Source organism: Acanthochromis polyacanthus, chromosome 19 (genome assembly GCF_021347895.1).
Source record: "Acanthochromis polyacanthus isolate Apoly-LR-REF ecotype Palm Island chromosome 19, KAUST_Apoly_ChrSc, whole genome shotgun sequence".
Taxonomy (NCBI): Eukaryota; Metazoa; Chordata; class Actinopteri; family Pomacentridae; genus Acanthochromis; species Acanthochromis polyacanthus.
This window is the reverse complement of record NC_067131.1, coordinates 6,407,941-6,429,412: the sequence shown is the minus strand read 5'-3', so window position 1 is coordinate 6,429,412 and position 21,472 is coordinate 6,407,941. Positions and strand designations below refer to the sequence as shown.

At 42.4% G+C, this 21,472-nt stretch overlaps 1 protein-coding gene across 3 annotated transcripts in view; it reads right to left on the bottom strand.

The window, feature by feature from the left end:
• Positions 1-10,734: 10,734 nt before the first annotated feature.
• usp54b (ubiquitin specific peptidase 54b) overlaps positions 10,735-21,472 on the bottom strand; it is a 68,038-nt gene continuing 57,300 nt past the window's right edge. For 2 of the 3 annotated variants that reach the window (XM_022189861.2, XM_022189862.2), the window contains 4 exons: positions 17,790-18,646; positions 16,527-16,654; positions 16,292-16,423; positions 10,735-13,063 (listed from right to left, as the gene is read on the bottom strand). In XM_022189861.2, the coding sequence (XP_022045553.2) occupies positions 12,977-13,063; positions 16,292-16,423; positions 16,527-16,654; positions 17,790-18,646 (1,204 nt within the window). In that variant the 3' untranslated portion in view covers positions 10,735-12,976. Of the gene's footprint in view, positions 13,064-15,940; positions 16,079-16,291; positions 16,424-16,526; positions 16,655-17,789; positions 18,647-21,472 lie in introns of all 3 variants that reach the window. The other variant, XR_002595530.2, reaches the window with a different exon arrangement.

Below are 21,472 nucleotides of genomic sequence, written 5' to 3'. Positions count from 1 at the left end.
TCAAACTTTCAATCAGCCACCCACCAACCCACACATCATGTTCAGAGCTGCCCACCATCAGCGTCCTCTGGAACTCTCAAGCCAGCTATTCACCTGCTGCAACCTTTCTGTCCCTGAATTCATTCTCAGTACTAACACTGTTTTCAATTAAATTCACAGACTGACAAGAAATCTCATTACCTGTAACCACAGACAGGTAGGTAGGTTGATAGATGACCAGACAATTTCATATGCAAATCAAGAAAAAGCACGCCAGTGTCAAGCTCATCAAAAGCATGTCGACTGATTTATTTGAACATCCCAGCCATCCATTCAGTGATCCATTCACAGGAGAGATGGACTTTCGCCTCAAGCATCAATAGAAAGATTAATGTAGCAAGCAATGACAGCACTATTAGTTTGCACTGGAGCTGAACTGAAGGCGAGAGAGTGGCTTCGTGGTCAATGCCATCTTTTTGTTTGGAGAGATCACCTTCTAAACATGGGATGCGGGGTGGAACAGGGGGTGGGAAAGAGTACAAGGCTAAAAGGTACAGCGTCATCAGTATGAAAGCTGACAGGCAAAATGCTTTCTACATATTCTATTCAATGCTTTTAAAACTGGAAATTAAAATTGGAAACCATTAAGAAAATAAATGTCTACAGACCAAAAATCCCTTGAGGGTCTGTAAGTACAATTCACTGAAGAACAAGCCATAACTACGTTGACCCAAAAACTGGAAACGACCTAATGAATCCCAAAATTGTCTGCAGAACATCATTGCCTACTACTTCAACAACAACTTGTGTCAAAATATTAGTCAGTATATGACAAATGAATCAAAGCAACTCACATGAACTAAGTGGACACTTCCAGGGCTGAAAAATGAAGTCAGTCATGCCAAAAACTGCAGTTCTTCAAATGGCCACTTGAAGCTGGCTTCGATAGTGAGTCAATCCTCAAAGATCTCCATGTTAAAATGTTGTTTACAGCCTGGTACAAGAACTATTTTGGTCTCTGTAGCTAATTTCTCAATCCTGGACAACTGTACGAAGGGGGATTTTTATACAACTCATCTGTCTGAATTGTATTATGGATTAAAATCCTGCAGGATTATGGGTGTGCCCTCATCAGCTCCACTTCTGCTCTTTGCTCTTTTTTAGATTAGCCACAAGTTAGTCAGGCACTATGGAAATGGAGCCACCACATTGAGTTTCAAAACTGTTCTTTAGGGAACCTATGAGTAATGACATGGTGGTTACATCCATCCTTATGTACAGTCTCCAAAAACAATGTTTGTTCCTATACAACTAAACTATTCTTAATTACATTTTAAGGGGAATGTAATTTTGTTCAGAAGTAAATGTAATTTCGCATTAGTGACCTGATGGAAAAGGCTACCAGTTTGAAAAAGCCACAAAGTCAACTTTAGTTTGTGTCCCATTATGGACGAGAAACTGTCAGTTCCAGACTTAAGTTTCGTCTTCTGTCGTCATTGCTTTCTGCTTAGATTCAGGCACCAAAACTATGTGGCTACGTTTTGAACAACGTCACACTTTGGTCGACACTTTTCCTGTTAGAAGTTTGGTTAAGGTTAGGCACCAAAGGCACTTGGTTAGGGTTAAAAAAATAATATAGTTTGGGTTAAATTATGAACCTTTCACAACATGTTTGAAGCTTCTCATGCATTTTCAGGGTTTCCAGGGGGCTGAGTCCCACTTCATCTCATAAATGATTGGTTGGCAGAAAAGGAGCAACAGTGAAGCAACAAAATAAATGGCAAAGATGCATTGATTAGAAACGTATTTGTGACACATTACAAGTAAACGCAAAGTGTCAGACAATACGTTGATGTCACAACATAACTGAGGAGGCAGTTTAGTTGTACACAAAAGTAATTTTGTAGACTGGGTTGACAGTCTATTCATGCAACTGAAGTTCATCGCCAAACGACCCTTCTGCTTCATCCAAATGGCTTGTTAATCACTACAGACCAGACATGTCAACCAAGCTACCGAATCCCCAAATAAATATGTATGCATAAGACCAGTAGCTCATAAATTATGGAAATAGTTTTAAAAATAAGCATAAGCACAATAATCAGAAAGAATGAATGTTTCTAAAGACTTTAACAATTGTGGAAAACCTGGTTGACTTAGTATTGTATGAGAGAAGTTTTCTTAATGGGAGTCTGATGAAGCCAGAGATGTTTTGGAGCCAGACCCTAGCGGCCATCAGTGGTTTTGCACTTTAATGTATTTCGCTATAGGCTTCAGTTTCAAGCTGTGGTTGTTGCATCTTGACCATAGTTGGTCAAATTCCAGTAACTAAGCTCTCTAGCAGCCCTGACTGGATGGATGGAGGTGCTGCCTGAGTGTGAGGACCACACATGTCACTCTGCGTGATGTGGTTGAGATTTTGTGCCTGTATTACCAGCATGTTTTGATCAGTGTTCTCAGTCTTTTTCTGGGATTCTTGTAGCTTATTCATTTTCAAAAGGGATTTTCTGTTTTGTGGAGTCTTCCATCTGGAGTTTGCACTATCTAAGATCTGGTATCAGCAGTTCTTCTTTTAACTTCCACAGGACTCCAGCCTCCCTATCGTCATTATCTCTCCAGTACAGAACATTTCAAATTGTTTTTTTAGCCAGTTCTTGACAGGTGAATGCATTTGCTGTCATCCTGCTTTTGTGCTGCTGGAATCTGTTCCTGGACAGTTTACCATCAGGAGTCGAGCTGTGTTTCTCTCTGATCACTACCATCTGCATGTGTTTTGTGTTTTCGTTAGCATGAATGAGATGTTTTAAATTTAAGTTGACTGCAGGAAGTACAGGCTTTCGCTGTTCGGACAATTTGTTTCCACTCAGCAGCTCAGCTCAAGGGAAGGGCATTTCTGCCTGTTGTGATCGGTCCACCGCTTGAGTCCAGGCGGAAATGACTCAAAAGCTTTTAGGTGGATTGCCACGAAATATTGTACGAAGATTTGTGGTCTCCAGAGGATAAACCCTGCTGACTAAAGTGATCCTCTGACTTTCTTACGGCACCAGAGGCTGACATTTTTGGCTTTTTGTGAGATATCTTGACAACTATTCTTTGCACTGAGCTCCAAGCACCTGTGAATGCGCCTCTACCTGGCACGGCTGAAGACTTGATGCTTGTTGAATCTTTTACTGAGTTTAGGTTTACAGCATTGTTGAAGGTCATCACAGGTTTTTGCCATGTCTTAAAAATCATGCTTTTGGATGCATTATTGGTGTTGGGTGTCATTTCTCAGAAATCTGTCCTGCAGTAAGTTTTTAAGGTAGCAAGTCAGTATTGTTTTTTTAATTTATCCACCAATTCATTTTCTTCCACTAATCCAGGGTCGTGTCCTATGGCTGCAGGCTAATCAGACCATTTCAGATGTCCCACTCCACAGCAGCATTTTACAGTTCCTCCTGGTAGATCCTAAGATGTTATCAAGCTGGATGCTGTTCCTCCTGCAAGTTCTGTGTCAACCTGGGGTCTCTTCCCTTTTATATGTGCCCAAAAAAGGAAGGCACCTTAATCAGATGCCCAAGCCGCCTCATCTGGCTCCTCACACCACCTACAGAAGAAATTCATTTCAGGCATTTGTATCTGCGATCTCATCCTTTCAGTCAATACTCAGACCGGTCTGGTAAATTGGGAGCTTTGCCTTCTGGCTCAGTTCCTTCTTCACCCCAACAATCTGGTACAACAACCACTAAACTGTGAACAAAATTCAGAGTCACGTATCTGCTCTATGCGGATGACTTGGCTCTGTTGTTCAGACCGTGACCTTCAGCACACACTGGGGTAATTAGCAGTTGAGCATCTAGTAGCTGGGAGGAGATTAAGTACCAAGTCTGAAGCTGCAGTTCTCTGCTGCAAGGTGGTGTTTGGTCCCTCTAGATTGGGGCTGAGTTTTTACCCAATACAAAGGTATTAATTTTTAAATTTCATATTTTAACACTGCAGTTTGTTGCATAATATATATTAAGCAATAAACAAGCACTTGCTGCCTGATGTTTGTTTCTTATATTATTATTCCTATTTTTCATTACAACGTAAATGCATTGCTTTCTGTACATCGCTATAATTTAGTGTCTTTAATACCAGAATCAAAGGTGCTGATTCTGTAGTTCTGCAACTTGAAATGGTCAGCTCACACCAGGAAATAATGTTATCTGCAGTGAATTGTATTTTGTCTGCTCTGGAGGAGTTTTGGTTGTCGACCAGCTCTCTCCCAGCTGCCACCGCTCAGTTTTCTAAAACATCATCTTTAGTCAACAGGTTTTTACTGGCTCCAGGTCACACAGTCAAAAAGTAATGCTGCAAAAGCGCTTTGTTGCTTTTCACTTCACCAAGGCTGCTGGAGAGGTAATTGTTGCCACATTTCAACTTTTTGGAAACCGGTGTGTTTTGTATGTGCTGATTTAGCGTGTCTTTCTTTGGAATATTGTGCTTGCTTGGCAGAAGAAAGTTTTTATTTTTTTAAATTTTCATTGATGCTATTGTTGGTTAGAAGTTCTGACTGGAATTAAGCCTTTGGTGATATATCTGTTTTTTGCACAGTTCAAACTTATAACACTGTGTTCTCAGCATCCACTGGGAAACAAATTAAATCCGAGCCTGTGATCAGAACAGACAGGTCTGATGAGTTGCAAATTATTGTACATGCTTCATTAGACTCTGCAGGAGAAGTAGTTTAACAAAAGTGAAAAGGACGCAAAAGAGTTCAGCTTGAATCAAACGAAAACTGTTAAAATTAAACTGGAAGAAGTCAAAGGTGCACACAACCGTAGGGCTGCTAAAGGTGCAAACACTAAAGAATATTAATGTCAGGTGGAGGGAAGACAGCCACAAAATGAACACATGGCAGCTTTTATAGGCCCAGGTGAAGCGCATTAGCTGAGGACCCTCCCATGTCAACCAGCTGCCCTCCAGGACAGAGGGAGGATCCTCACAGAGCCAAATACTGGAAACAAGATTAATGTTTCACCTTTAAAAATCAAGACATCTACTCTCTGCTGCCTTTCTGTGTGTGTTAATAGCTGCTCACACAAGTTCTGTTATTTTGTTTGGGACCATTAACAAAAAAAAAAAGATAGTTTTCTGCTACAGTTTGCAACCTCAAAGTGACACTTTCTGTCTCAGTGTCTGCTGTGTCAAGCACTTTGAAGAAAATCCCTTCACAGCATTTTATCACTTCTTTGTAGTTCTGGTTGTTCTGAGTGTTCCTGACTGAATCCTGCAGTGTTTCTTCATTGTCTGTGTCCTTTCACGTGTTTTCTTAGTGGTAAATGTGACTAGGTTCTTTACAGTCTTGTGTACAGTGTGTGCTGGTAGGTCAGAGCAGGTAGTATTACATTTCAGCCTTCATCTGTCTGAACTGTGATTCAGCTGTCCTCTGTCATCTTAAGTTGTACTTATACTAACGCCAGCTGTATCTAAAAGCAATCCTAATGCTATGCAACGCACTACAATGTCATTTTATTTGAGTGTTTGACTTCTGAGAGTGTAGATTTGTCAACTATATGGTGTCCTTGATAGTTTAACAAACGCTGGCAGCTCAATAGCTGACAGCGAACTCACAAAATCATGATTAAGCCAAGAGTTTTAATTTACTCCTCACTCCTGAGTGAACTATTAAGTAGTGAATGAGTGAAAGATGGAGTGATTTGGGACTGAGCCATGGACAATGACAGCTTCTGCCCTTTCAGCAAAATGCCAACACGTGTTTGCATTCTGGTGCCAACGATCTCTGGCTGCTGCAACAATATGAGTGACTCTCATTTGCTGGGAAACAGTGAGATGAAATAGAGGTGTGAAGTCTGTGCAGGCAAAAGTCTAAATGAGGAGAACAGCAAAACACTGGACACAACAAAGCAGATTGCTGGGTTCCTGTTTTTGACAGTCGGTATTGAAGTGATCACTCAAAATGAAGTCTAGCTGAAAATGAATTAGGACAGCTGAGACTGACGAGCCACACCTGGAGATGATAAAGACCAGCTGACAGTCAAGAATTTGTAGCTGAAGCTGACAATGTGCAGCTGAAGGTGATGAAAGTTTTACCCTGACAACGTGGAGCTCAGCTTGACAGGCTGAGACTGAGATGTCCTAAAACTGATTCATAATAAAGTTATCAGCAGTAACCTCCACCGAGTGTCATTTTTTAATAGCTCCCCTCCAGACACCTTCAAAGATGGATTAAAAATACTCTGGAAACTTGTGTCTGACAGGTTTTTTTTCCCACCAAAAATGTCAACCACCAGGTTAGAACTCAAAGCGGCACTTGAAAATCTTTCTTCTCTGAAAAATCAGGAGCCTGTGAATGTCAACTGGGGTGCATTTTAAAGATTGAACCATTTAGGTTGCACTTTGCTGGCCTAATGGTGAAGATGCACGGCACATAGCTACACATCTTAGTGGGCGGCAAGACCAAGCTCGCTCAAGGACGTTACACCTGGCGGCATAACCAGGGGATAAAGTGTCTGGCACTGGAGACGCAGCGCATAAGTGTTAACACCCTTCAACCCACGTCAACCTGATGGCAAGAAACAACATTTGTCCGGGAGGGTCCTCTTGGATGGGCCCCTCTTGGCTGTCCAGATCCTGGGCAGTTCAGAGGGGCTTGCGATTGGAGGATTCTGGTAGACCTGGACCAAAAGCTCTGAGATCACATCCACCAACCTGCAACCAGAGCTGGTGCTATGGTCAGCTTCGCTTACATCAGTGAGCTCACAGTGCCCTGGGAGAGCTGGATGGAGGAGACCTATGAGTGCAAGAAGCTGAGATATACGGAGCTTCTCACTGATCCGAAAAAGAGAGGCTGGAAGATGAAGCGCCCATCACTGGACCACCCCACAGAGTCTTAGGTGTCTCATGTATGCAAGAAGGGACACCAACATCTAGTCCTACACAACAGATCTACATGTTTTCATGTTTGAATCCTCCTCATGCATTTTTTTCTGCTCTGCTGTGGCGATCTTGCCCAGTGCTGATGACATTTGTGAGATATCCTCTTCTCTTAGCAACATCTAATTAATTAAATAACCTCTCTAATGTCATTAAAGACGCCTCTGCAACATCGAATTCGCACATCTTTGTGTATCCTGCAGCTTCACACACATCTCCACTGACCTTCTTGTCCCTCTGCAGACATTAAAAATTGCGGCTCATATGTCGTTCATTACGGAGGCTCTTATTGTGAATTTGCCAACAAAGGTTGAGCCACACTGGCACTGAGAGCATCTTTATAATTATTTTCTCTGTTGCTCTGGGCTTTGGAATCTCCTCCAATCTGCTGAAGTGATGCCCGTCAACCAAAGTTAATAGGATGCTTGAGAGCTTTGCATTTTAGCAAGTGCCATTTTATCATTATTACTGTATATATCCAGTCCAGTACTTGAAGAGGCGGGAGAGGAGCAATAAAAAAAATAAATAAATCACTGCACTTAGCAACAGCATCCCGACTGCAAATTCAGGCCAGTGGGAGAGCAGAAAAACAGAAACTCGCACACATAAAAGAACCATTAAATGTACTCTCCGTGTAGTGGGGAGAGGTTCATGTGAGAGGTAATGGCTATTGATTCGCCACCTTTTCTCTGCTCTGCTCTGCTCTGCAAGGATTCCTCAGCCTTCTTTCCTCCCACCCACCCTCCCCGTCTTCCTCGACTAAAAACTCCATCAAACTTTTGTCTCCTCCACTTGAAAGACAAACTTTGGCAACAAAAGGCTGTCTGTGTTACTGCAAAGTGTGTGTTTGCGGGTTGCTTATGAGTGACAACAGTGTGTCGATATTTCTGTGAATGAGTGGGAGTGACTGACTGAGCAGTATGAATGTAAGCGGCAGGGGAGTGCATCGCTGCTTACATCTAGTGGTGGGTGAGCAAACTGCAGGCTACAGTCTGTTGTAGGGGTTATACTGTGTGATGATATTTAGTCACAAGTCAATGTCTAAAACAATGAAGCTTGTATAAATTCCCAAACTGATGCTGAACACTGTCTTTTGACCGATTTTATTGGACAAAGCTGCCCAGAATGTCTCATATTCTGCAGGTTTTCTTACTTTGCTGTTGTGTTAAAAACTTATTGCAAAACCAGAATCCTGATTTCTCGCACAGCCTGCACCATGCAGAACAACACATGCATTTTTTTTCCCCCACAGAAGGGGAACTAAATAATTTAAAGGTTTAGGTTCTCCAGGGAAAGGCCAAAAAAGAAAAAAAAGAAAAACATCAGATCAAAGCACCACAGATGTGTGCAGGAAGATCACTGGCAGGGTTTACATGTATACAATAATGTCTTCTGTTGCCAGAATACACACAAAATAATGGTGTTTAAATAATTCAGCAGCCTATATAATATTGAATATACATTTTTTGTAAATAATAAATGAAAATATATCATCTACTTTTTAGTTTGTGCCATTTTAACTGAATGAATCAGATGAGAACGCTATCTCAAGCTATTTAAGTTAACCCATCTGTGCATCTCTACCACTTCCAGCTCTACTGTCATCAACTTTGCATAACTTTATTTCCATTGAGTTTATTAAAAAATTGCAAGATTTGTAAACATTTAGTTCTTCTGACTGATCGGTTTGCTGATACTGGTATTTACATTTACTTAAATTCATTTCTTAAGGTTTCTACAGACTACTTTTCCATTTCACTACTAAACATCACACTAATAATACAACATAGAATCCACAATTAAACTATTGTGAAATATTACAGATTGAAATCTCAGCAGATCTCTAAGTAGCTAAATCCCCTTAACCAGTGTAAAAGTTCTGAACACGTTAATGATCAATAATGATGAATGTAGTGCATGTTTTATTAAATGTGTCATTCTGTAGCTTTTGTCTGAACTGTCCGGATCTATTCTCGCCTCTCTGCAGCTTGAGCACACCAGCTCACCTACAACTTTGTCCGAACACTGTAAAACTTTTCTACACAATGGCACATCGCAGTATTGGAGTAATTTAGCCACGCATGCTTGAGCTCTAAGCTGATTCTGAAAAATAATATGGAAAGATCAACATTACAAGCTGACAGGACTGGTTGCTAAGGTTTGTTTTCCTGAAAGTTTATACAGCTTCCATTTCTGGAAATCCTGAGCCATTACACTAACTGCTTATTTCTCTCATGATGTGTCCTCTAGAATAGAAAAAAGCACTATATGGACGTACGAACAAGGTATAAAAAAAAAAAGGTGAGGGTGTTTTCTTTGGGGCTGGACTATACAAGCGTACTTCAAAATGTTTTCAGCCTCACTAAAGAGAAAGATTGCTCTGTCACGGTTTCCTTTAACTCCAAAGCACTTGGTCCATCCATGTCTAAGCTTCACTATCCCTTTGTGGAAGAAGGTTACATCTTGAGCCTCCAGATTCTCCTGAACAGCATTCACGAACCTATCATCAATCTGAAAATGGCGACTGTGCAAATGGGAGTTCTGTTTTGGAAACCAATAGAAATCAGATGGTGCGGGTCCAGTGACTAAAGGTGAATGAGGCAACAGTTCTAAGCCACATTTAGCTGCTTCTTCCACCTGTGCTGTGTGGGCGGATTGACTGTTCTGGAGCAGCAACATGGAGCTCGAAGATTTAGCTTCTGAAAAATTGACGTATGGCTTTATAGTACAGTGGTCCTTCGTCTATCTTGGGGGTAAGTTTCTAGAACCCCCCACAATAGACGAAAATCCACTAAGTAGCAACCTCATATTTATTACTTATATATATTTTAAGGCTTTAGAAACCTATCCCACAATCTTATAAACACTTTGTACACTCTTAAACCTACATAATTTTAACAACATTTAAATTCTATATGCAGCAATCAGAAGTCATATTTTTAAATATATTTTAAGTATTGTTTTAACATTTCTTTGGCTAGAAAATACTTGTTTTACTGCAAAAAAAACCTAGCCTAGCCGCGCTAGACCCATGTTCTGAAGGCACAAGGGTCTAGGGCCGCTCGACAGGGAGGGAGGCGGGCTAAAAGGTTGTCTTTCAAATCACTCTACAGCAATTGGGTAGGTATACAACCAATCAGCGCAACGAATAGGCTGCCGGCGGATTGTGGCTAAGTCCCATTAGCTTCCCAACCAGCGGAGCCAACTGGTATATTAAGGATTTGCCGTATCCTGTCGGCATAAGTCCAGATACGTCTTTCTTCTCAATGAAACACTTCAGTGCCGTCCTTTGTTTATCTTTCAAGTTGAATTTTAGCTTCAAATCTTTAAGGGCTGTGGTCAAAGCCGAGTCGAAAGATAACTGTTTATTGTGCGCTGGTTGTTTCTGTCAGAATCGTCGCGCCTCTGTCATCACTTAGTTACGCCCGCCTTCTGACTCTACACTTCATGGTGATTGGTCCGGCCAGTTTTAGGAGCATCCAGCCTCGAGCCTTATGGAGGGTAACTAGACCCACCCTGGCAGAGAATTAAATTCGTTGCCGTGAGTTGTCTAGCGCGGCTAGGCTAAAAAAACCCTATATATTGCAAAATCCCACGATACAGCGAAAAATCCCTGATACAAAATTATATACACAATTTGAAAATCCGCAAACAACACATCCGCAGACAACCGTGAAAAGTGAACAGCAATATGGCGAGGGACGACCGTATACGGTTATGTCGTAAAATCGGAGCTAAGCAGCTTGCTTCCGGGTACGGCTGAACACTTTTTGAAGCACCTTTGTTTGAAAGGTGGGTTTCTTTTGTTTTCCGCAAACAAATGATGCAGCAGACGTGTTACGGTGGTTACGCCCCCTGTGGGAGTGCATTGGTAATAACTTTATTGCAAAAATACAGGTTCCCTCTTTCCCCGAGCAACACCACCCCAGAACTGACACACACAGTCTACACACACCCACAAATAAACCGTCTTCATCACTCCACCCTCCTCCTCCGACCGTCACTTCACTCGCAAACACACAACTGTCATCCTCTACATTCATTCGCTCTCTTTCTCGGACCTCCTTGTTGCTCTCTTTTTGCATTCCATTGGTTGAAAACATTAGCAGTAGATGCAGAACAACAAAGTTCGCCAGCAGCATTAAAACATGAGATCTCCTCGTCCACCTGGTCGTCGTCGTCGTCGTCTCCGAGTCTCTGCCAGAGTCCATGAGATCGCCCGTGGGTGGGTGTGTCTGCCTCCTGACTGTCTCTGATACAGGATTGTGAGGGAAGGTTGATTTGCATAGCGGACTCATGCGCTACAATTGGCTACATTCTCCCACATCCAGAACCCAAAAAAAGAACAAACAAACAAACCAAAAACAAAAAAACCAACAAAATCTAAATGAAAAATAAAAATTGTTAAATACGCTCTCTGAGTTAAGTGCCAACCTTTGGTTTAGTTATCAATCAAACATCAGTAAATTCTTGAAGAACTTTACATTGGCCGTTTGTTGTATAAGGACTTTGTTCATTTATATGATATTTAATAGAATAAAGCATATAATAAATGTAACTCTACACATGTCAGAATGCTACTCAATAAAGAGGGGGGGAGTCAATTAAGTCAGAACTGTAGAATAACTGTTCATACAACTGAGGAATGGTTGACATCTCTGAAGAAGATAGCTCACTGGCTGAAAATATACCTCTAATACATATATATCATATAAAGCATATTCATATTAGACATGTCACTGTCTCAGGCTGAAGATGAGCATTTTTTTTCTATTCACATCTGAGGTCTCGAAACCAGTTTCAGTGGGAGGGAGAGAAAAAGAAAAGAAATTTATAAGTGCCACTGAAGTTCACCTGAGGCCTTGAAGTTAAAACAAACGCCATCGACTTCTCTCCAGCTGCTTCTCAGTCTAATAGCCTTCGGAAAGTGCACTTCTGCCGAGAAAAAAACCTTGCAAAGTGCACTTGAGTCATCTGCTTTCATTGATAAAGCCTAAGAGAAGGGTTTTTCTGACCTACATTCTCTCGCTCGCTCGCTCGCTCGCTCTCGACTTTCCTCCCCTGCTGGCCTATTTGTGGTGCTACCGTTTCCTGTTCGGAACAAAGAAAGTCAAAAAAGAATAAAAACGACAGCGAGGGGGAAAGGTAGAAAGAAAAGAACCAGGAACGAAGCAGAGAAAAAAGAAAGCGCTTTTCTTGTTTAATCTCCCGGTAGAAACGGGAGAGCTGTCATTAGGTTCGGCGAGCGGTTTGGGGGCGGAAACTCCAGCTAGACACTTGTGAAGTGCACTCCACTCCTATTTGAAATGCAGACATGAGGAAGTACCACTTTTAGTTTATCAATATTCGTTAATTATCATTATCAACATTCCATAAGGTCTTATTAATTAACATACAGGTTTCATACATGAGTTTTCTGTACATGACTTTTAGTTATTTAGAGAGTTCAGTCTCTGCGGATTTACTGTGCGCACACACAGGAAGAAAACTCGAAAAGAAAAAGAGAAAATATATGGCTGTCCATCGGAAACAGACCCAGTTCAGCTACGTGTGCGTCCATCAGGAAATGCCCGTGAAGAAAGAGGAAGAGGCGTGGCTACTTGGTTAGAGTCTCCCCCTGAGCTGAGGGGTCCCGTGGGTGGCAGTTGGAGTCTGCTGAGACCCCGGCCGGTGAGCGACACCTTTCTGACTGCACAGGGAAAAAACCCTCGGAAAAACCCAGGGGGAGACGAGAAACAGTCCCGGGAAGTAAAGGGGGGAAAAGGTTGAGGTTGTAGTTGGGGGTCAGAGTGACTGCATAGACAGAATAGTAGGTCGAGGAGGGAGGAAAGAGGGAGGAAGGCAAGGAGGGGCTAAGCGGGGTGCTGCAGGCGCTGAGGGAGGCTCTACGTCAGTGCAGATGTGCATGTGTGCGTGCATGTGTTTGCATGTGCATGTCGTTTTGAGACGGGGGGTAGGAGGAACAGGATAAGGAGTCGAGTCGATCCTCCTGAGCCGATTCCAGGTCCGTCAAGGCGAGGCTGTCGGGGGGGACGCCGGCGCTGCTGCTGCTGCCCCCATGTGGAGGCGGTGGGACGTTTTAATGAAACACAGCGGGACTCTGGTCCGAAGACAGCTTGACCCCCGTCAGACACAGCCAGAAACTCCCTGCGCCGCCCGACAGCTCCTGGAAAAGACAGGACAGGATGGAGGTCAGGTCAGATCAGCAAGAAGGTGCATCAGAAGTTTCAGAGAATGGCTGAGAACAGTTAAAGAAATACAGAGATCAATGCAGGACAGATGTGTCCTTTAGGCCAGCAGTCTCCAACAAAGACAATTTTGTGCGAACCGGTCATTGTGCACATAACAACAATAATATTTTTAACAATTTCTTAGCATTATTATTTGAAAAAAAAAGCATTCTAAATGAATAAAATTACTTTTTATTGCTAAATATGTATAAAAATTGAAATGTGAAGAGGAGTGGACCCCCCATAAAACAAAACTGCACCTTTCAGAGTGTCCTTTTATTGTGGGCAGTCTAAGGCACACCTGTGCACTAATCATGGTGTCTAATCAGCATCTTGATATGGAACACCTGTGAGGTGGGATGGATTATCTCAGCAAAGGAGAAGTGCTCACTATCACAGACTTAGACAGATTTGTGAGCAATATTTGAGAGAAATGGTGATATTGTGTATGTGGAAAAAGTTTTAGATGTTTGAGTTCATCTCATAAAAAATGGGAGCAAAAACAAAAGTGTTGTGTTTATATTTTTGTTGAGTGTATTTAACTGAAATTGCTGATCTGAACCAGTGATTTATATATAGGATTTATAGGAACTGATAGCAACTGATTTATAGGAAAATCTTGAAAATTATCAGGGGTGCCCAAACATTTGCATACCACTGTATAAAAAGGCTGCCCTAGTCGATGCCAACCAGTTTTGAACTTTAGCTGGAGGTCATTAAGCATCACTGAAGTCTTTGTCATGGTGGCCCTTTATTAGCTAAACCCCCATAATGCTCTAAACTTAAACTTGAAGTGTGTGCTGTCTAGAAAATGCTTTTGGTTTGAATCAGCAGATACTAAATATTAAATGACTCAAATCGGATCGGACTTGGGGCTTAAAATAAACTTTATCAGGACATCCCTAACATTTGCTACGCAACTTGTTAAACCTAAACAGACTTAAAATAAATCGGACAGGTTTAGAGGTTAGGTGTGCTGCTTTGCATTCTTTTGTTTTGCAGCAATATCACATCTTTGCAAATGTCATTTTCAAGTTTCCACTGAGGAGCTGGCAACAAATAGGAGCTGACAATAACTGACATGGCAGTTATATTCAAGTGTAGGACAGTCAGTTGTTCTAAATTGTTATCTGAGAAAAACACAGGCAGTATTACCTATAATAGATATTTAACAGTGTATCTAATAGAGAGAATTAGGATGTGGCACGTACGACAACCTCTTGTACGAATGCATGAGCCTCAGCACCCACTGTGAGGTGCGATTTTTTACACTGTGAAATTGAAGGAGTGTAAAAACCTGAAACGACACCTGTGCTTGTCAGACTATTTGCCACATTCTGAGATTAAAAAAAAGACCTTAAATGACGCAAACAAAACAGACAAGTCTCTACTTCATTTATGATCAAGCTGTCACCTTAAAGAAGCAGTTTTTTAAAATCTAAACAACAGTTAAATCAACAGTTGAATGACAGTTTGTTGAAACAAAAACTGTATAAGGTTCACAGATGCATTTCTGTTCACGTATATTTCCTGATTGTAGTATTATCAGTGTGTATCCCTGTTGTCGTCATGTCTTTGTTTCTGTTTGTTATATTAGAAGAGAATGTATCAGAATGAAAATGAGCAAACTGTTTAAGCTGACATTGCATTCTTAAAGAGTCTGTACAATCATTGACTTTGATATACAAGATGTAAAGAACTGTAACCGGGATTTTTTTATTGACTTTTTTGCTTTTATATGGTTAGTACCCTCCTCCAATGCCTCTATGTTTATTGTTCAGTGTTTGTTTTATATACTCGTTTTAAAATATCAATAAAAAAAAAAAGTGGAAAAAAAAGAAAGAAAAAAAGAAAATGAGCAAACTGGAACACTATGGTTAGTTCAGTATTTTAGAGAAATGCTTTTTTTTACCTCATTAACTTACAAAAGTGAAAGTCTTCTTTGCTGTTTGCATAGTAATGGCAAAATATGTCTCTTTATTTAACATAAATTAACAGAATTTTTACATTTTTTAATTGTTAATCAAGGCCTGAGTAAAAGCAGCTATTGCTTTTTCTGTTATTTTATGGATTTATTTAGAATTCACTGTTTTTACGCTGCAGATATACCCTTACACAATAAAAATAACCATTAATATGTTAAAAAATATTGTTTATAGCAGTAGATACAGCATTACAAAGCAGAAAATGTTGTGGTTTTTACTATAGATGCACAGAATAAAAACAGAAAATCAATTTTAATTTTTTTTTCCACTGTAAAGGTAACACTTAATTGACTTGTGGACACACTTAATTGACAAAAAAATGCTGTTTTGTTAAATACGCCCAAAAGTCTGGGCAATAAGCTACTTTACAGATGGATTTCTCAAAATGTATGGTTATGTTGCCTCCGTAAGATTTGGTTGTGACGTTGGTTTGAGAATGAAATGCATATATTTGATGTATACTTTCAATTTCAGGAATCCCAAATTAAATTTTAAAGACATTTGACATATTTGCTGAGGGATGAAAGTCACTGTTGGCTCTTAGCTGTTCGTATAAATCAGCGCCCAGCATACAGCTTTGTGCAAACTGGAGCTTCGCCTACTTTTGTGCCAGATGAGACCGGTTTGCCAGAAGCTAAATGTTCATCAGAAAATTAATAAAAACATCGAAAAGACTTTGCTATACTGATATGATTTATAATTTTCTGCCAAACACTCTTATCTGGCACACAAAGCAGCCCAGTCAGAAGTCCAGTAAGTGCAGATGAGCAGCATTTTCCTTTACAGAAAACTTAGTGCAACGTCATCGGAGCTCAGCGCAGTGTTTACCTGTGAAGCGGAGGAGGGAGGTGGTGATGAAGGTGTTGGTGATGAGGAGGATGGAGGAGATGATAGCGGTGGAATAGCAACAGGGACTCAGAAGAGAGGAAGTAAGCAAGGAGAGGCACTGACATCAGCCTGCTTCACCTTTTGAGAGAGACAGAGGACAGAAAGAAGAAGAAGAAGCAGAGAGAGTCGGAGAGCAGATCGGAGCCAGAAAAGCAGGACAAAAGGAAGACGAAGAGCAGGGGGGAAGAAGAGCACAGGGAGAAGCAATGCGTAAAATGCGGGACAATCGGGCAGGTGCAGTTCAACAGCACGGCCACGGGGAGGCAGCAGAGCACAGGAAATGGCACTCACGAAGCTGCGGGTTGCAGTGAGGCGGCTGCGACGCGAGGTCACCACCGTGCCGCTCAGGCTGCGTCCAATCCGCCTCAGGTTCTCCCCATCGTCAGGCTCCGCCCCGAAACGCAGATCCCGCAACATCATTGGCTGCAGAGGGAGAAAATGTCTGTCAGACGGTGGCAAATGGATCCAAGTGACGACCTACGAACACGTGAGGGGATTCTGTGTGGAGAGACAATGGAGGTGTTGCCTTGTTGAGGTAGGTGGGGGTGCTGGTGCAGTCGGCCCCGTACACGCTCCTCTCCATGTCTGCGTTGGGGGTCTTGGAGCGAGCCTGCCCTCCCACCCTGGATATGAGCCTCTCTGACGGGCTGCAGCCTGGAAACACACAAAAAGACCGTGAGCACAGCACAGCCGCAAAACGAGTGACGAGTCGAACAACTACAATCCCAGTATTTGTCATAAACGTACCATTAAGTAGCTTGAAAGACAGAATTCCACATAATTTGACAGCATAGTTTGTCAAATCTGATCCAGCTCTTTACTAAAGCAATACATCACACCCAAGATGACACTTTGATGATATTTCAACTAATTAAAATTCATCTATGTCTTGTGCATCAGATTCTAAACATTTTCTTACTATTTATCTTTGGAAACTTTGTGTGTTTGGCAAGACCGTGCAAAAGTTTGAAGAGTTTGTTGAGAAATGAGATTGCGCACCGAGAGGCCTCTTCAAGGGCAGAAGAGAAAAAAAAACATTGATGTTTGTTTTAAAAAATCAGCATTAAAAAGGTTAAAAGAAAGGAGTAAAATTCCCCAAAATGTGAAAAACTACTCGGTGCTGTATCCCTAACTATACACAGCTTACATTAATCTCTATAGTAAACCCTTTTGCAGTTAGTTACAGTAAATTAACCCACTTTTACACTAACATTTAATGACAAAATGCCACCGCCTATTAAGCTTAACAAGATGTTTTCAGAGCTAAATGGGGTCCATCTTGGGTTTTAATATACACAGCAGTGAAAGTTTTAAGCATATTTTTGCCACTTTTACTGTATGAACAAGCAGCAAACTCACAACCTGCTAAGAGTTCAGTATGTCGATCATAATATGGACTTTGGAAGGTTTTTAGTTTATTTCTAACTGCGAGCTTCTGCACAAAATAACTCGGTTTTAATGTGTGACTTTGTGCATTTATAACCTTGCCTCTCGCAGTAATCGAACTTCATAACTGTAAATGAATTAGATTTTCTGTTCCGCAGCCCAAAGATATTGTCTGCAGTTTTTTTTTCTTAACAAATGACCTACATGATAAATTGACTGCGAAAATTGTTGACGATAAACATTTGCACGATTGATTCATTGATTAAGCGGCTAATCGTTACACGTCCGCCACGCTGTTTCCCAATCCATTTAAATTATAAACCGTTCATGTGTGTCACTGTGAGATTGTTTAGCGAATTGGAGAAACAAAAACCATTTCTCCAAATCGATTTTATGCGCGTACCTGTTTTCCCAGCCAGCAGACTGGCCTGGTAAAGGGAGTCGAGTTCGGACAGCTCGGCCTCTTCGCGCTCACAGCAGGGATCGCTGTGTCGCCCCGGGGCATGCTGGGAGCTGTAGTGCCCGGGAGAGGACTGACAACTGTAGCTGTAATTCTGACTGTTGGACATCGGAGGCCTGATGGGAACGCAGCGGTCTGGGGGCGTGTCGTAAGGCGTCACCACGGCGTCGGGGCGGTCCAAACTCCAAGAGGACCAATGACGGGTGGCGCCGTCTGAGGGCGTGGCTCCGTACCTCGGCCAGTGCTGAGGAGCAGCGGTGGCGGTGGCGGTGGCGGCGGCGGCGGCGGCGGCGGTGGGAGAATGGGGCCGGGGCGGCTGCCAGAGCGGCGTGACGGGAGGCTTCCTCTCACCGCAAGCTTCCAAAGGGGGGGACGGGGGAGGAGAGGAGGGCGGAGGGGGAGGTGGAGGGCGTGTGTGCGTGGGTTGGAGGTGTGAGGAGGTGTGTGTGGCGCTGTGTGTATCCCAGAGACGCAGAGGAAGCGAGGGCAGAGAGATGGCTAAGTGCTTCCCCAGGGGTCTGACACTCACCCCCCCGGCCTGCAGCAGCTCGCACAGCCTCACCCCCGTCCCTTCCCGCCCGTCCCCGCCTCCTCCTCTCCTCCCGCCTCCATCCTCCGCCGCCGCCTCCGAAGGGGCGCAGGGGTGAGCGATGCTGAGGGTGAGCGGGGGTCGAGGGGGCCGGTAGGGCGGAGGAGGGGGCGGGTCCTGGCCCAGAGGAGCATCCTGGATGGGCGTCGCCTGGTCCTCTTCCTCCTCCTGATTGGGCGTCAGCAGTACTTGGACCGGGCCAGGCTGTTCACTGGAGGACACAAGAGAGGAGGTGGGTGTCAGTCAGCCGGCAGCAGCAGCAGGAACAAGAAGAAAAATATAACTAAAAAAAAACAAAAAAAAGACAGAGCTGCTCTGACGTCAGGTGAGTTACTGCATAGAGGGAAGGTCACAACAGCACACCGGGATAAACAAGCAGATACACTCAAACCAAACAGCCGCAGACACACAATGATGCAGCCTTGTGCAAGCATCACTTTGTGCACGGGATTTCACGGCCATGCTGTTTATGAGTCAGGCAACAAGCTCAGCTCCAGTGAGTGACGGATCACAAACTTAACTGTCTGATCTGAACGCTCCTCAAACAAGCGCACGTTTGACTTTAATCAGATTTTCAAAGCGGCAATCTTTGCGTGCCCACGAGCGCCGGCTACAGCGTATCAGCGCTGGAAATAAATGTGGCTCCTGCGATATAAGAGTAATACAGCCTCGCCAGGCCACTACATCACTGTATTGATTTACATACACTGATATGTGGAGGATATGATGTATGTTGAACATTAGTGGATCCTCTCTGTAGAGACATGTTACACGCTCTGCACTCCATCAGTGTAGCACCAAGTGTGTGTGTGTGTGTTGGTATGTGTGAACAGCACCTCTGTAAATTTGTGTGCGTCTATTTTTGTGCTCGGACACATGTGTCTATGTGGGTGCCAGCCCCCATCCCCCACATTAACTCTCCTGTCTCTTTTCAGCCCTAGTAATTACCCAGCAGGCTTTGCAGCAGTGAGCTATAAATCAGAGGCTTATGTTGATCAATAGAGGAGAGGAGGAAGGTAATAAAAGAGGCTGAGCGCTCAGCTTTACCTCCACCTCCTCTTTTCCCCTCACTCCCGCCGCTAACGGTTTGGATTTACAATTTATTATTAGAATTTTTCTCCCCAGAGTTTTACTCCAGTTTAAGCTGAGTTCTAATGAAACACAGACTGAATCAATATGAACATGACAAAGTTAGCCAATCACGGTCTCTGTCTTTGTAATTGCCATGAGTTCAGATGGTTCAGTGCAGCACAAAGGCTCCTCACAAGATCTGACGAAAGAATATTTTAAAGTAGAATTTTAATGACTATCTTTAACCCTCTGAACCCCAGCACCCGGCAGTGGGTTTGAAAAGCATATTACTTTTTCAAAATTACCAAAATTAGACCGTTTATCAGATCCAGAAACTGTAAAAGCAGCACGAATAGTTGAATTTTCCTTTGTGACCTGCAGTGCTGCTAAACCTCAGCAATATCAAAGCTTAAAATTGTGCTATTTAGTCAAAATCACTTCTGTAAAATAAAATAATCATGCAATCTTTGGCATGACCAATCAAGCCATCAGTAGCTCAGCTGTGACCAACAGTCACATGACAAAAAAAATGAGAGTTTTTGGCTGAACTAGGTTGAACTGCAGGCTGTGTTTGTACAATATAATAGGAAACAAGAATAGAAACTGATAAAAAAAATGTATTATTTAAATATTTTTAGCATGTAGGGCATTTCTATTTCTATACATGGTTGTGCTGTTTCCATAGAGGTAAAGACAAGTCTTTTTATTGCAGCCCACAGTCAAGGAGGAGCAAAAATGCATAGAAATTGCTTTTGGTTCAGAGGGCTGAGACACTTATGGTTATGAGATAAGCTCCTTATATTATCCAAAATCTGCTCCATATGAACCAGATTTTAGGCTAAGATTCTCGACAAAGTCATATTGTCTATATTATGTAATGTTTTTTGCTATGCATCTCATTTTTATTTGTCTTTATCTTATTTTATTGATATTGCAGATCACCATATTATCTGCATTTCATTTATTATTTGTTCAATGAATCACTTGGTGGACTATAAGCCAGAAAATAGTGGAATATGACTTAATATCATTAAGCCAAAGTTGATCATTGGATAACTTGTTTGTCCCAGCAGTTCCAAAACTAAAGATATTCAGGTTACTATCATAAAAGGACTGCAGCAAATTTCATAAGAAAGAAGCCGGAACAAGGGAATTCCTGCAAGCTTTCATTGTCAAAACAGTCAAATGGCTAAATCAATTAATCGACTAATCCTTTTAGCTCTGAAAGGTATTATTATATCATTTTTTTAAAGCTGAGGACAGTTATCAACCTGAAAGTGCACTTTCTGATGACTCCTTATCAGTCAGCCTTTGGTTCCTAATTGCATGAGGTGCTTAGACGCCGTTATATGACTTCAGAAGTCTGGCTAATATTATATAATCATTATTTCTCATATATTAAATGCCATTAGAGCATTATCTGAGCTTCTAAATGCATTGCCTCGCTTGTTCTAAATATTAAATTTGCCATCTTTTCCCTCACCGCTGAAACTCCCTTTCCCCTCCTCACACAACAAAACTGACACATCAGAGGGGAAACAGACGGACTTACTGTAACACACAAACACAGCAGCGAAGAGCAAGAAAACAAGCCACAGCGCAGCATCTGTGACTGCAATCGCACAGCCGCACACAGGACGGAAACACAGCGACGGACTGCAGCTTTCCAGCACACAGAAGGACGGATCAGCGGCACACAAAGAGCAGAGGGAAGCCTTGGCAGCACACAGCTACAAAGAGCAGCACAACAACAATGAAGGGAAGCAGTGAAGCACGGAAAAGCAGAGAGCAACTCTGTCTCTCTCTTTTTATTCTCGATGGCGACACGGAGCCCAGCAAAGCAGGTTTTTTACTGCATTGCAACAAACACACAAACACAAAGGGGGATAAGGAGCGACTGAGTATAGTCGAGGGTGTGTGTTTGAGGACACACACACGCATACACATCCAGACACACAAACGCACG